Source organism: Pan troglodytes, chromosome 1 (assembly GCF_028858775.2).
Source record: "Pan troglodytes isolate AG18354 chromosome 1, NHGRI_mPanTro3-v2.0_pri, whole genome shotgun sequence".
Taxonomy (NCBI): domain Eukaryota; kingdom Metazoa; phylum Chordata; class Mammalia; order Primates; family Hominidae; genus Pan; species Pan troglodytes.
The window spans coordinates 65,835,644-65,847,734 of record NC_072398.2 but is presented as its reverse complement, the minus strand read 5'-3'; the positions used below and the strand labels follow the sequence as shown (position 1 = coordinate 65,847,734).

Genomic DNA, 12,091 nt, shown 5'->3' with positions numbered 1-12,091 from the left:
AAAGTGCTGGGATTACAGGTGTGAGCCGCTGCGCCCGGCCTGTCCACATCTAGAATTTTAACTGACACTTACGTGTTCGTGGCTTTCAGTTTTACACTTCTAAGCCTCTATATTCCGTGTATTTCACCATTCCACTCAACATTTCCACTTTGGGTTTGTGGTAGAAACTGGTAACTGGCCCCTAATACCCATTCTTTCCTTCTTTGGGTTAGTAATAGAGCATCCTGAGTTTTATCTGGGCATGTGGCTGCCTAGCTACAAAGTCTATTTCCCAGCCGTCCTCCACCCTTGAGCCAGTGTGATGCAAAGGGAAGTGGTATGCGCAACTCTGGGTCACCTTAAAGACAAAGCTTCTTGCCATGGGCTTCACTTTGCCTTTTTCCACTGGCTGAGAAGAGCCACTGTTGCAGCAGCTGTGCACCCAGAGATGGAAGCTTCATATGGATGAGGCCATAGATTCCATCTTTGACTTCAGTAAGAGGGAACTAAACATCTAACATTTAAAATTCTGAATATTGGAATGTTTTTTGTTTTGGCAGCTTAGCCTGTACCCTTGTCAAATATTATTCCATAAGTACCTCCAACTAGAGTCCACAACTGAAAACACCCTGTTCTCCCCTTAAAGCAGCTAAGACTAGCTAATGGACTGTCCTCCCTTTTAAAAGTAAATGGCTGGGGCCGGGCACAGTGGCTCACACCTGTATTCTCAGCACTTTGGGAGGCCGAGGTGGGCGGATCACTTGAGGTCAGGAGTTCGAGACCAGCCTGGCCAACATGGTGAAATCCCCATCTCTACTAAAAATACAAAAATTAGCTGGGCGTGGTAGCATGTGCCTATAATCCCAGCTACTCGGGAGGCAGAGGTAGGAGAATTGCTTGAACCCAAGAGGCGGGGGTTGCAGTGAGCTGAGATTGCACCATTGAACTCCAGCCTGGGCAACAAGAGTGAGACGCTGTCTCAAAAAAAAAAAAAAAAAGGTAAAATGGCTGTGAACAAATGAGGTCCAAACAGGAAGCTAAACACCAGGGCAGCAGATGTCTGCCTGAATTTTAGGGTCATCTTTGATGGAGGAAATTTATGTGGAGACTTATAAGACAGTTTGACTAAAGTCTCTCTGGCCATTTGTCAAACATACCTGCTCTTGGTTGAGCTGACAACAGACATGGGATGGTTGACGTCATCCTTCACCACCATGATGTTGTTCTGAGGACAGAGCAGAGAGAGTCAGTTGCCAGTCCCTCCCACTAAACTCCTTTTGCTCTCTCACTCCTCCAGCTGCCAGGACTCTCAGAGAAGGGCCATAACACAGATGCGCTAGCAGGATGGAGGACTCACTTTGTATTTGCGGAGTATTGAGGAGTGATTCATGATTCGGTCTGTGTCGGCTGCATCCCGGGGCACCACCACAATCCCAAAGTCACCAACAATCACCTCCATCTAAAGAAACAGAGAGAGGGCCCTTTGGTGAAACCCTGATCCCAAACTCCTACCAAGCAACTACTTAGCATGGCAGAATCCGCTTCCATTCTTCCACATGGAGCCCCAAGCTTTAGTCCCAAACCGGCCTTCTTCTCAGCCCCATCAGCCAGCTCCTTCAAGGAACAACCCTTAACAGTGTTAATAGAATAAGTGAAAGCATTGACTGGTCACAGAAGTCGCTTAATAAATACCCTAGACTTAAGGAATCAGTGAACTCTTATATGTCTGGGCAAGATCTCTCCAATTCCTGAGGCTCCCGTTAAGTTCACAATGCTGCAGAATCACATGAATGACATCGCGTCCTTACCTGGTAAACACCCTCTGGAGTGAAACAGATCCCTCTGTTCAGCAAGCACATTTGAGCCCTCAGATGGACGTCATAAGAGGGACTAAATGCTCTTCTGGCTCACCCTCATAAAAACTTCTGTGGGACTCAAGGGGTAGCTAAGAGCTAGAACTAGAAGTTCTTGGAATGCATCACTGGGCACCCAGGCTGTGATAGGGAGATGATGATGATGATTAGGGTCACTTCAGAGATCAGCCTTTGATAGAAGCTCAGTGCCATGTGAGAAATGAAACTTTTTTTTTTTTTCTTTTTTTGAGGCATGGTCTCAGTCTGTCACCCAGGCTGGAGTGCAGTGGCAAGATCATGGCTCACTGTAGCCTCAACCTCCTGGTCTCAAGCAATCTTCCCACCTCAGCCTCCCAAATAGCTGAGACCACAGGTACAGGTACATACTACCATACCTGGCTAATTTTTTAAATTATTTTTTTGAAGAGATGGTCTCTTGCTATGTTGCCCAGGCTGGTCTCAAACTCTGGGACCCAAGTGATCATCCCACCTCAGCCTCCCAAAGTGTTGAAATTACAGGTGTGAGCCATTGCAACTAGCCAAAACCTTCTTTTTGTTTAAAAGAAATAACATTTTTATTTTCTGACTGTAGATGTAATGCAAGCTTAGAGAATCCAGAAAAAAAAAAAAAAAAAGAAATCAATCACAATCACACAATCCAGATAGTGACTGTGAATGGTCTAGTGTATATCTGTAGTTTTTTCTCTCTGCAAATAGGTGTATATATCCACAATTGGATTAAATTATAAAATTAGTCATTTTACCTACCTTTTTTCATTAGCATTATATTTTGAGCATTTTCTTACATTGTTAAAAATTATTTGAAAACATAACCTTTAATAATCTGTATATTTTACACTATGTGTACAGTTACTTCTGATTTTTGGCAATTATACATAACACTTTAATGAAGATCTTTATACAAAAATCTTTTATCACATCTCTGATTATTTTCTTAGGACAAGAAATGATATAATTGGATAAAAGGATATAAACTGTACATAATTCAAGCTTTTGAGACATATCACCAAGTTGCTTTCTGGAAATTTGTGCTAATTTTTATTTTGAAAGAGCCTGAAAGTTATGGCATTTAATACTCCTGGGTCTACCCTGGGCATATTACTGTTTAGATCTTGCCAATTACGGATCCCAGATGGGGGAAGGGGGGAGGAGGTAGGTGGCTTTTAAGCAGCACAGTTCACTGAGCAAGACCTGCTTTGAGGGCAAGGAACCCAGGTTTTTTCCCATAATTCTCTAAACAAGTGGCACAAAAACAAATATACTGGGGCACAGTGGCCCCTTCTCTCCAGAGGATTTCTATACCAGCAGAATTCCATTTCTAAGCCTGATTTACTGGTTTTGTGTGTGTGTTTGTGTGTGCACATTCTGAATATTTCTGTCCACCTTTACCCTGCTTCTCCTACTGCTTACAACTGGACCTAAACTTGCAGCTGGAGCTCTGATGTCGCTGAAATAAAAAGTTGGCTGAAGGTGTCTTAGGAGGAATGTTGTAAGAGAAGTTAAAAAGCTAGGTGTAGAATATTAGAGCCCCCATTGGATCATGTAATCTGGAAGATACAGAGCATTGCACAACACACTGCATCTATTGGTGGTGTTCAGATCAGGTAAACTGACACCAAATCTCTTGTCTTATAAACCAGAAATGGTAAGGAGAGTCAGGGCAGGGAGTTAGAGCCAGCTCCTTCTGCCGTGGCATTTAGGATACTGCACTGGGACTCACTACTTAGATACTGGTTCTCAAACTTGGCTGCACATTAGAATCACCTGAGGGGCTTTAAACAGTTCCAAAGCCCCGCTCACACCTAAGATCAATTAAACCAGAATCTCGGGCCGGGCGCAGTGGCTCACACCTGTAATCCCAGCACTTTGGGAGGCCAAGGCGGGCGGATCACGACGTCAGGAGATCGAGACCACGGTGAAACCCTGTTTCTACTAAAAATACAAAAAAAATTAGCCGGGCGTGGTGGCAGGTGCCTGTAGTCCCAGCTACTTGGGAGGCTGAGGCCGGAGAATGGTGTGAACCTGAGGGGCGGAGCTTGCAGTGAGCTGAGATCGCGCCACTGCACTCCAGCCTGGGTGACAGAGCGAGACTCTGTCTCAAAAACAAAAACAAACAAACAAAAAAAACCCCAGAATCTCTGGGGCTGGGACTCAGGCAGCAGTATTTCTTTAAATTCCCCAGATAATATCAATATGCAACAAAGTTGGCGAACCAGTGGTCTAAGTACTGAATTAAAGCTCCGGGGAAATTGGCAGAGAAAGAGATAGAAAAGAGAAGGGAGGAGAAGAGCAGAGGAAAGGAGAGAAAAAGAAAGGAGGACAGGAGAGAAGAAAGAATCTATCCAAGCTGGTATCCATGGGGATTCCTAAGTTGTGTGGTTATGTAGATGTTTCAAGATAACCTAGTGTAGATTGCATAATGTAGGATCTGCCTTCAAATTGATTCTGTAAACTTGATGAATGTTTCATATATGATGTTTGTAATAATGGGTCTATATAAAGTGAGCATTCTAATTTAAACCATGAAAATAATGGCTCAGAATAGCAGTCCTCATGGGGGAATCGCCCTGTGGGTGACATCAGTGCAGCTGCTGCTCTCCACTCAGTACCTAATGATCTGAGCACCCAATGAATAACTGTGCCAGGCTGTTCAGTGGGTGGCAAGCAGATGGAGGCCTTACTGCTTAAGATGTTTTCCTTTTCCAAAAACAGTGACAGACTTGTCCCTGGGAATCACAGATGGGTCGAGGGAGACAGGATCTATGAGACAAGATCTACAGCTTTAGGGCATCATGGCAGGGGTTCAGGCCAGAGACTGCAGATACTCTCTGCTCCTTTGGCCAGACACTGTTTTTGTAGCACCTGTTTGGAGAATTATGGGAGAAAATCTGGGTCCCTTGCTCCCAAAGCACGCCTTGCTCAATGAGCTGTGCTGCTTAGAAACAATGCTCATGGTGGACGGTATTTGCGTGTGTGCATGTGTGTGTGTGTTCGGGAAGGGAAGGTACTAGGTGCTAGAGTTGGTGAGATGTGCCCTCAGTCCAACGAGTACCCATCTCCCTCCAAGAGCTTAGCTGTCCTTCCCACCTCAAGCCCCCATTGCCAGCCTTCACCAGGCCTCAGGACACTACCCTCTCCTGGTTGCCCTACCTCTCTGGCTGCTGGCTACTCCTTTTTGGGCCCCCGTGCTAATTCCTCCTTTTCTATCTGACCTTGAGCCACTGGACTCCTCCAAGCCTCAGTCCCTGGACGTTTTTTCTTTTCTATTCACACTCACACCCTTCATGATTTCATTCAATTTTGAAGTTTTAAAAGCACACTAAAGGCTTCCAAATTAATGTTTCCAGCATTAACTTCTCTCCTAACTGGAGGCTCATATATCAGCTGCCTTCTCAATATGCCCACTTGGATAGGGCATCTCAAACTTAATATGTCCATGAGCTCCTGGACCTGCTAACATAAACAAATAGTTAAACCATCCACTCCCCTCAAAGAAATGGTTTTCCTATAACCTTTTCCATAAATAGAAATTCTCTTCTTCTTCTTCTTCTTTTTTTTTTTTTTTGAGACAGAGTCTCACTGTTGCCCAGGCTGGAGTGCAGTGGCGCAATCTTGGCTCACTGCAACCTCCACCTCCTGGGTTCAAGTGATTCTCCTGCCTCAGTCTCCTAAGTAGCTGGGATTACAGGCATGCGCCACCATGCCCAGCTAATTTGTGTATTTTTAGTAGATACAGGGTTTCACCATGTTGGTTAGGCTGGTCTCAAACTCCTGACCTCATGATCCACCTCCCTCGGCCTCCCAAAGTGCTGGGATTACAGGTGTGAGCCACCATGCCCGGCAGAAATTCTCTTCTTATAATTGCTCAGACACAAAGCTTTGGTATTTTCCTTGATTCCTCTCTTTCTCTTATATCCCACATTCAGTCTATAAGTTAGTCCAGTGGACTCTACCATCAAAACAAATCCAAGAATCTGCTCATTTCTCATCATGTCTGTCCTTTCTATACTGGTCCAAGCCTCTTCTGTTAGGCCGAATAATGAACCCGAAAGATATCCAGGTTCTAATCTCTGGAACCTGTGAATATGGCAAAAGAGACTCTGCAGATATGATTAAACTAAGGATCTTGAGATTATCCTGGTTTATCTGGGCAGGCCCTAAATGCAGTAACAAGTACCCTTACAAGAGGCAGAGGGAGATTGGACCCAGAAGAGAGAAGATAATGGGAAGATGGAGCAGAAAGAGATTTGAAGATGCTCCACTGTGGAGCTTGAAGTTGGAGGAAGGGACCATTAACCAATGAATGCGACAAATGCAGCTCTAGAAGCTGGAAAAGTCAAGGAAACCAATTTTCCCCTAGATTCTCTGGAGTTGTTGGCCTTGCCAACAACTTGGTTTGGGCCCAATAAAACCTATTTCAGACTTCTGACTTCTGGGACTGTAAGAGAATACATATGTGTTATCCTAAGCCACCAAGTTTGCAGAACTAGTAAACTAGTTCACCTCTGTCATCTCTCATTTGGATTGCTCTGGTCTCCCTGTTATTTGCTTGCCTTTTTTAGTCTATTCCCAATAGCCGGACTGATTATGTTAAAATATAAGCCAAATTATGTTGCTCCTTGGCTCAAAATCTTTCACTTAAATGTCACCTTCTTGGTGAGGTCCTGTCTGGCCACCCTAATTAAACCTGCATCCCTTGTGCGCTCCCACCCCTTAAGCCTAAATTCTCACCAGAGTTGCACTTTCACCCTTTTGGTTCTCTAAGCAGCACTAAGGTGGTTGGCAAGAATAGTCGCTTTACAAAAGGTGGCAAAAAGGGAGCCAAGAAGAGAGTGCTTGATTCGTTTTATAAGACTGGTATGATGTAAAAACACCAGCTATATGTTCCATATAAGAAATAACGGAAAAACACCAGTCCCAAGGATGCAAGAAACCAAAATTGCATGGGGTTGTGATAGCCTCAAGGGTTGTGCATTTGAAGTGAGTCTTGCTAATCTGCAGAAGGCTGAAGTTGCATTTAGAAAATTCAAGCTAATTACTGAAGATCTCCAGGGCAAAAACTGCCTGACTCACTTCCATGGCCTGGATCTTACCCATGACAAAATGCGTTCTATGGTCAAAAAAAATGGCAGACCATGATTGAAGCTCAGGCTGATGTGAAGACTACCAATGGCTATTTGCTTCATCTATTCTGCGTTGGTTTTACTAAAAAGAGGCAACAATCGGATATGGAAGACCTCTTAGGCTCAGCACCAACAGGTCTGCCAAATCTAGGATAAGATGATGGTAATCATGACGGGGTAGGGGGCAGAGGAGTTGTTGTAGACAAATGATTTGAAAGAAGTGGTCAATAAATTGATCCCAGACAGCATTGGAAAACAGAAAAGGCTTGCCAATCTGTCCTGTCCGCGATGTTTTCATTAACATCGTGGGATAGGGATGGGGAGAGGATGTGGTGAAGGTAGTGGCTCTGGAAAAACCGCTGGGGGAGAGACAGGGGCTAAAGTTGAACAAGCTGGTGGATAAAAGCCACTGGACCAAGACTCTGTTAAAATTCAGACTTTTAAGGGTGACAAATAAAAAGTATTATTTGTGAAAAATAAAATAAAATAAACAACAACAACAAACATATTCCCCAGACCTCACCTGAGAAATTTTGATATAGCATGTGTCAAGGGGCTGCAGCCTCTCTCTTAACAAAGCTCCCTAATCCTTCTGATGTGCGCCCACCTTTGGGAATTGTTGCTTTAAATCACATGGACAATTACCTAAGCTGCTAATATTCTGGCTTGTTTAGGGTGGGGTCAAAATGAGATACTTGTGGGACAGGTACCTCAGCACCTCTGAGAAGTCCAGCAAGAATAAGGACATTCCTCCTGTGCCCTGGGGAGTTGGGGGGTGTAAGGGCAGACATCTGACCCCAGGAAGCATAGGGCACTCAGATCCCCTTCCTATGCCGCCTGCAGGAGTGTGCCCAGGCCTCTGGAACTGAACTCTTTTTCTGCTCAAGGGGACCAGCACCTCCTGTCTTCATGAAGAGCTCTCTATGGGTCTTGCCCTTGGGGGTGGAGAGGTGGGGTGGGCGAGTGGCCAATGCGGTAGAACTGTCCTGATTGGTAAATCTCATTCGTGATGGTGGCCAGTGTGACCCCACACTGTGGGCAGGATCAGGACACAATCTTCTCCCCCTGCAGCGTACAGTGGCCCTCAGTTTAGCACTGGCATATGTCGAGCCTCAGAGGTGGGGGTCTGTGACATTTATCCTGCTTCTACTTCCTGCTCACAGGCACAGCTTTGATCATATCTTTTCATCTTCTGGTCAAAGGCTCCCCAGGGGAGGTAGGGATAGGGATGGGGAGAGGATGTGGGAGGGGGTAGACTCTGCTTCCCCAGATGTGGGGAATCTGAGGGAAGGATATGAGACATGTTGAGGCAGGAAGCAACTTGGCCTTGAAAGAGAAAACACTCATGATCCAGGCAGCAGAGCTCTTGGAAGGAACGTAGAGTTTGCATCATCCCTCCAAGAGGCTGAATTTCAGCCTCTTGCCCTGCCCTGCTGGATTTAAAGGGATGCTTTGAGTGGGTGGATGACTTGTGGTCTTAGCCAGGCACTTTCCTAGACACTAGGGATGCAGGGTTGAGCAAGGCAGATATGGCTTCATCTCTTGGACAGATCACTCTCTAGTGTGAGACATTAAACAAATGATTATTTTCAATTGTATCTACTGCTGTGAAGATACGAGTAGGTTACTACCGGGTGGCTAATATCTTACAGTGACTAATATGTTATGGGTAACTGGCAAAAGTTTGGGCCATATCCCATGGGGGAGGCAAACTGTCTTATGAGCTGAACTCCTCCAACCAAGTTGTTCTCAAGCACCCTTTCACTCAACAAACTTTTATTGAGCATGTATATGGTGAACTGGGCACTGTTCTGGTATTGGCAAATAAGACAGGCAGGTTTCCTGTACTCAAAGGGCTTACCTTCAAGTAAGGAGAGATCATAAACAAATAAATATATAAATAAGAAAACATCATGGCAAGGTGTGATGTCTCACACCTGTAATCCCAGCACGTTAAGAGGCCAAGGTGGGAGGATCACTTGAGGCCAGGAGTTCCAGACCAGCCTGGGCAACATGGTGGTAAGACCTCATCTCTACAAAAACAAATTTTATTTTAAATTAGCTGAGTGTGTTGGCACGTGCCTGAGTCCCAGCTACTTGTGAGGATGAGGCAAGAGGATCGCTTGACCCCAGGATGATTGCTTGAGTCTAGCAGTTCAAGGCTGCAATGAGCTATGATCACGCCACTGCACTCTAGCCTGGGTGATAGAGTGTGACCCTGTCTCTGAAAAATAAATAAATAAAAAGAAAACATCAAATAGAGTTAAGTACAATATTTATTATAAAACAAAATGACCTTTATGTTGAAACCTACGTGATACGAAGGGATGGGCACAGGGATATCTAGGAGAAGAGGATTCCCAATGAGGCCACAGCTAGTACAAAGACCCTGAGGTGGGGAAAACTGTTTAAACAAACTAGGCGGGACTAGGACACACTGCGGTTGGAAAAGTAGACAAGGACCAGGTCATGATGAAGACAGGGTTTCATTCCAATTGCAAAGAAATGCCATTAGAGTATTTTAAACACAGGGCTTGAAACTTCCATCGGCAACAGGATCCAATGTATGTGGATTTGCCCTGGCAGGCTTAACTGGCAAGATCCTCTGCAGGGCCATCCTGAGATCAGCGTTCTGAAGCCTGCGTTTCCCTCCCAAACAGTGTTCTCTTCTCAGGTACAGTACAACAGTGACTGCAGCCCATTTGTGTTTCTTCTCTGGATAAGGATAGTCAGGGATGCACATGGGCCCATTGGGAAGGAGGGGAAGAAACATTGATTAAGGTGCCTGCTATGTGCCATGCACAGTACTAGGGGCTTATCGCATTTAATCCTTATGACAACTGTCTTCTGAGATATGTGCCTCAGCTCTTATTTCATAGGTGGGGAAACCAAGACTCAGTGAGATTTAATAACCTGTCCAAGTTGCACAGCTAACGAGTGAATGGAATCCACCATGGTCTGCCTTAAAGACTCTTTCCTCCACATCACACCTCTTCTAGATCCATTTTTAAGACTCATATTGTAGTGACTTGAAACTTTTTTATTTATTTGAGACAGAGTCTCGCTCTGTAGCCCAGGCTGGAGTGCAGTGGCGCCATCTCAGCTCACTGCAAGCTCTGCCTCCTGGGTTCACGCCATTCTCCTGCCTCAGCCTCCCGAGTAGCTGGGACTACAGGCACCCGCAACCACGCCCGGCTATTTTTTTTTTGTAGTTTTAGTAGAGACGGGGTTTCACTGTGTTAGCCAGGATGGTCTCGATCTCCTGACCTCGTGATCCACCCGTCTCGGCCTCCCAAAGTTCTGGGATTACAGTAGTGAGCCACTGCACCCGGCCTTGAAACTTTTTTGGTTAAAGAAGTATTTCTAGTTGAAAATACATTCTACCTTATTTTTTCCCCCAGCTTACCAAGCTACTTGGGAGGCTGGGGTACTCTGCATCACCCTTAGAGTATTATAATTTTAGTATACTTCTGGATGACTTTAAAAAGATGCAAAGAGAGAACTTGTGACAAAAGCCATGCAGTACATGAGCAGCTTCTGAAACATGCTCCCTCCATTTCAGTAAAGGATCCTCCACCCTTGCTCTAGCCCCTGCCACTCACTGGAGGAAAGGCTGGGAGGAAACCAGTAAGGTCAGAGTCCAGCAGGTGGAAATGCATTTCCAGGATGGCCCTCTTAATGAAAAAAAAAAAAAAAGAGAGAGAACCGTTCTTAAGAGGGGCTTCCCAGATGAAATCATCCCCACTCCCACTGCCAACTTAACTGGGGGTGTGGGAAGGCAGGGGATTCCAGACTCAAGTCAACAGCCTGGAAACCAAACCAACAGTGCCTTTCACATGAGAACAGCCAGAATCCCCCATTGGCAGGAGCTGAGCCTCCTTCCCCTGAGACTGTAATTTGGTATCGTTTGGTATCAGTCGTATCAGTGTGGGGGCCTAATCCCTGGGGTGTAAGAGTCCATCAGGCTTCCTGGCTGGAGCTGGACTGTCTGATAAAAACCATCTGAGCCTGAATAGCCAAATGTTTGTCTTTGTTCCATTTATCCTGGGGCCCTGGGATTTCTTCTGGAGTGGCTAATGCCCGAGGCTCTTCCTCTGTTTATTTTCTTTGGTTGTTTTCCCATAGCTGATGGATGTAGGAAGCAGTTAGCCCATGGCTGGTTGGCTGGAAAAATGTAGGATACAGCCAATTAGAACCAGCCTGTGGAATGCTGGGCTTTGAGGAGTGCAAAAAGAAAAAAAGATAAAACAATTCCCTCAGTGGCCATCTCTGGTGGCTGATGTTCCATCCCCAAGTTTTTACTCTTTTGGGTTAAATATTGACTCTTGCTCATTTGCAATGCAAATACTCTTGAGAGCAGCTAATACATGTAATCATTAAACTTAATGATTTTGCTGCTTGCTCAAAAGTTAATACCTTCCCAAATAAATACCAGGATCCACCTATTTCAACCAACCAGAACCATCTCCCCAAAGGTCTTGTTCCCCCTACTGAATCTTTTATATCCTCTTCCCTCCTTAAAAAGCTCTTCTCTTTCCACTTACTTAACCCAGTCCTGCTCACAATTCAAAGCCCAGCTCAAGGGCCACCCCCTCCCACAGAAAGCAAAGTGCACGGTCAGGTACTTTGTCTACTTTGTTTTCTCACATGGCTGGGTGCTCAATAAATATTTTAAAATAAGTGAATAACGGCCAACATTTATGGAATGTTTACTAGGTTCAGGAACTCTTCTAAACTTTTCACATGTTATAGTTAATATAGTATAAAGAAATATTATAATGAAAAGTAAGATACTTTTAGACTGCAAGTGCCTCAAGGATAAATACATGCTACGTTTATCCTGGGCACTTAATAAGCATTTGTTGAAAGATTGATTGAAGAAAGGAATGCTTGAATCAGAATTATTTTTTTCTTTTTTCTTTTTTTCTTTCTTTCTTTTTTTTTTTTTTTTTTGAGATGGTGTTTCACTCTTGTCACCCAGGTTGGAGTGCAGTGGCGCTCTCTTGGCTCCCTGCAACCTGCACCTCCCGGGTTCAAGCAATTCTCCTGCCTCAGCCTCCTGAGTAGCTGGGATTACAGGAGCCTGCCACCATGCCTAGGTAATTTTTGTATTTG

The 12,091-nt window shown here is 44.8% G+C and overlaps 1 protein-coding gene across 2 annotated transcripts in view; it reads right to left on the bottom strand.

The window, feature by feature from the left end:
* NMNAT2 (nicotinamide nucleotide adenylyltransferase 2) overlaps positions 1-12,091 on the bottom strand; it is a 180,972-nt gene that overhangs the window by 10,448 nt on the left and 158,433 nt on the right. For both annotated transcript variants that reach the window (XM_001162779.8, XM_054656592.2), the window contains exons 9-10: positions 1,337-1,438; positions 1,137-1,204 (exon numbers count right to left, since the gene is read on the bottom strand). In XM_001162779.8, coding sequence (XP_001162779.2) covers positions 1,137-1,204; positions 1,337-1,438 — 170 coding nt within the window. The remainder of the gene's footprint in view (positions 1-1,136; positions 1,205-1,336; positions 1,439-12,091) is intronic.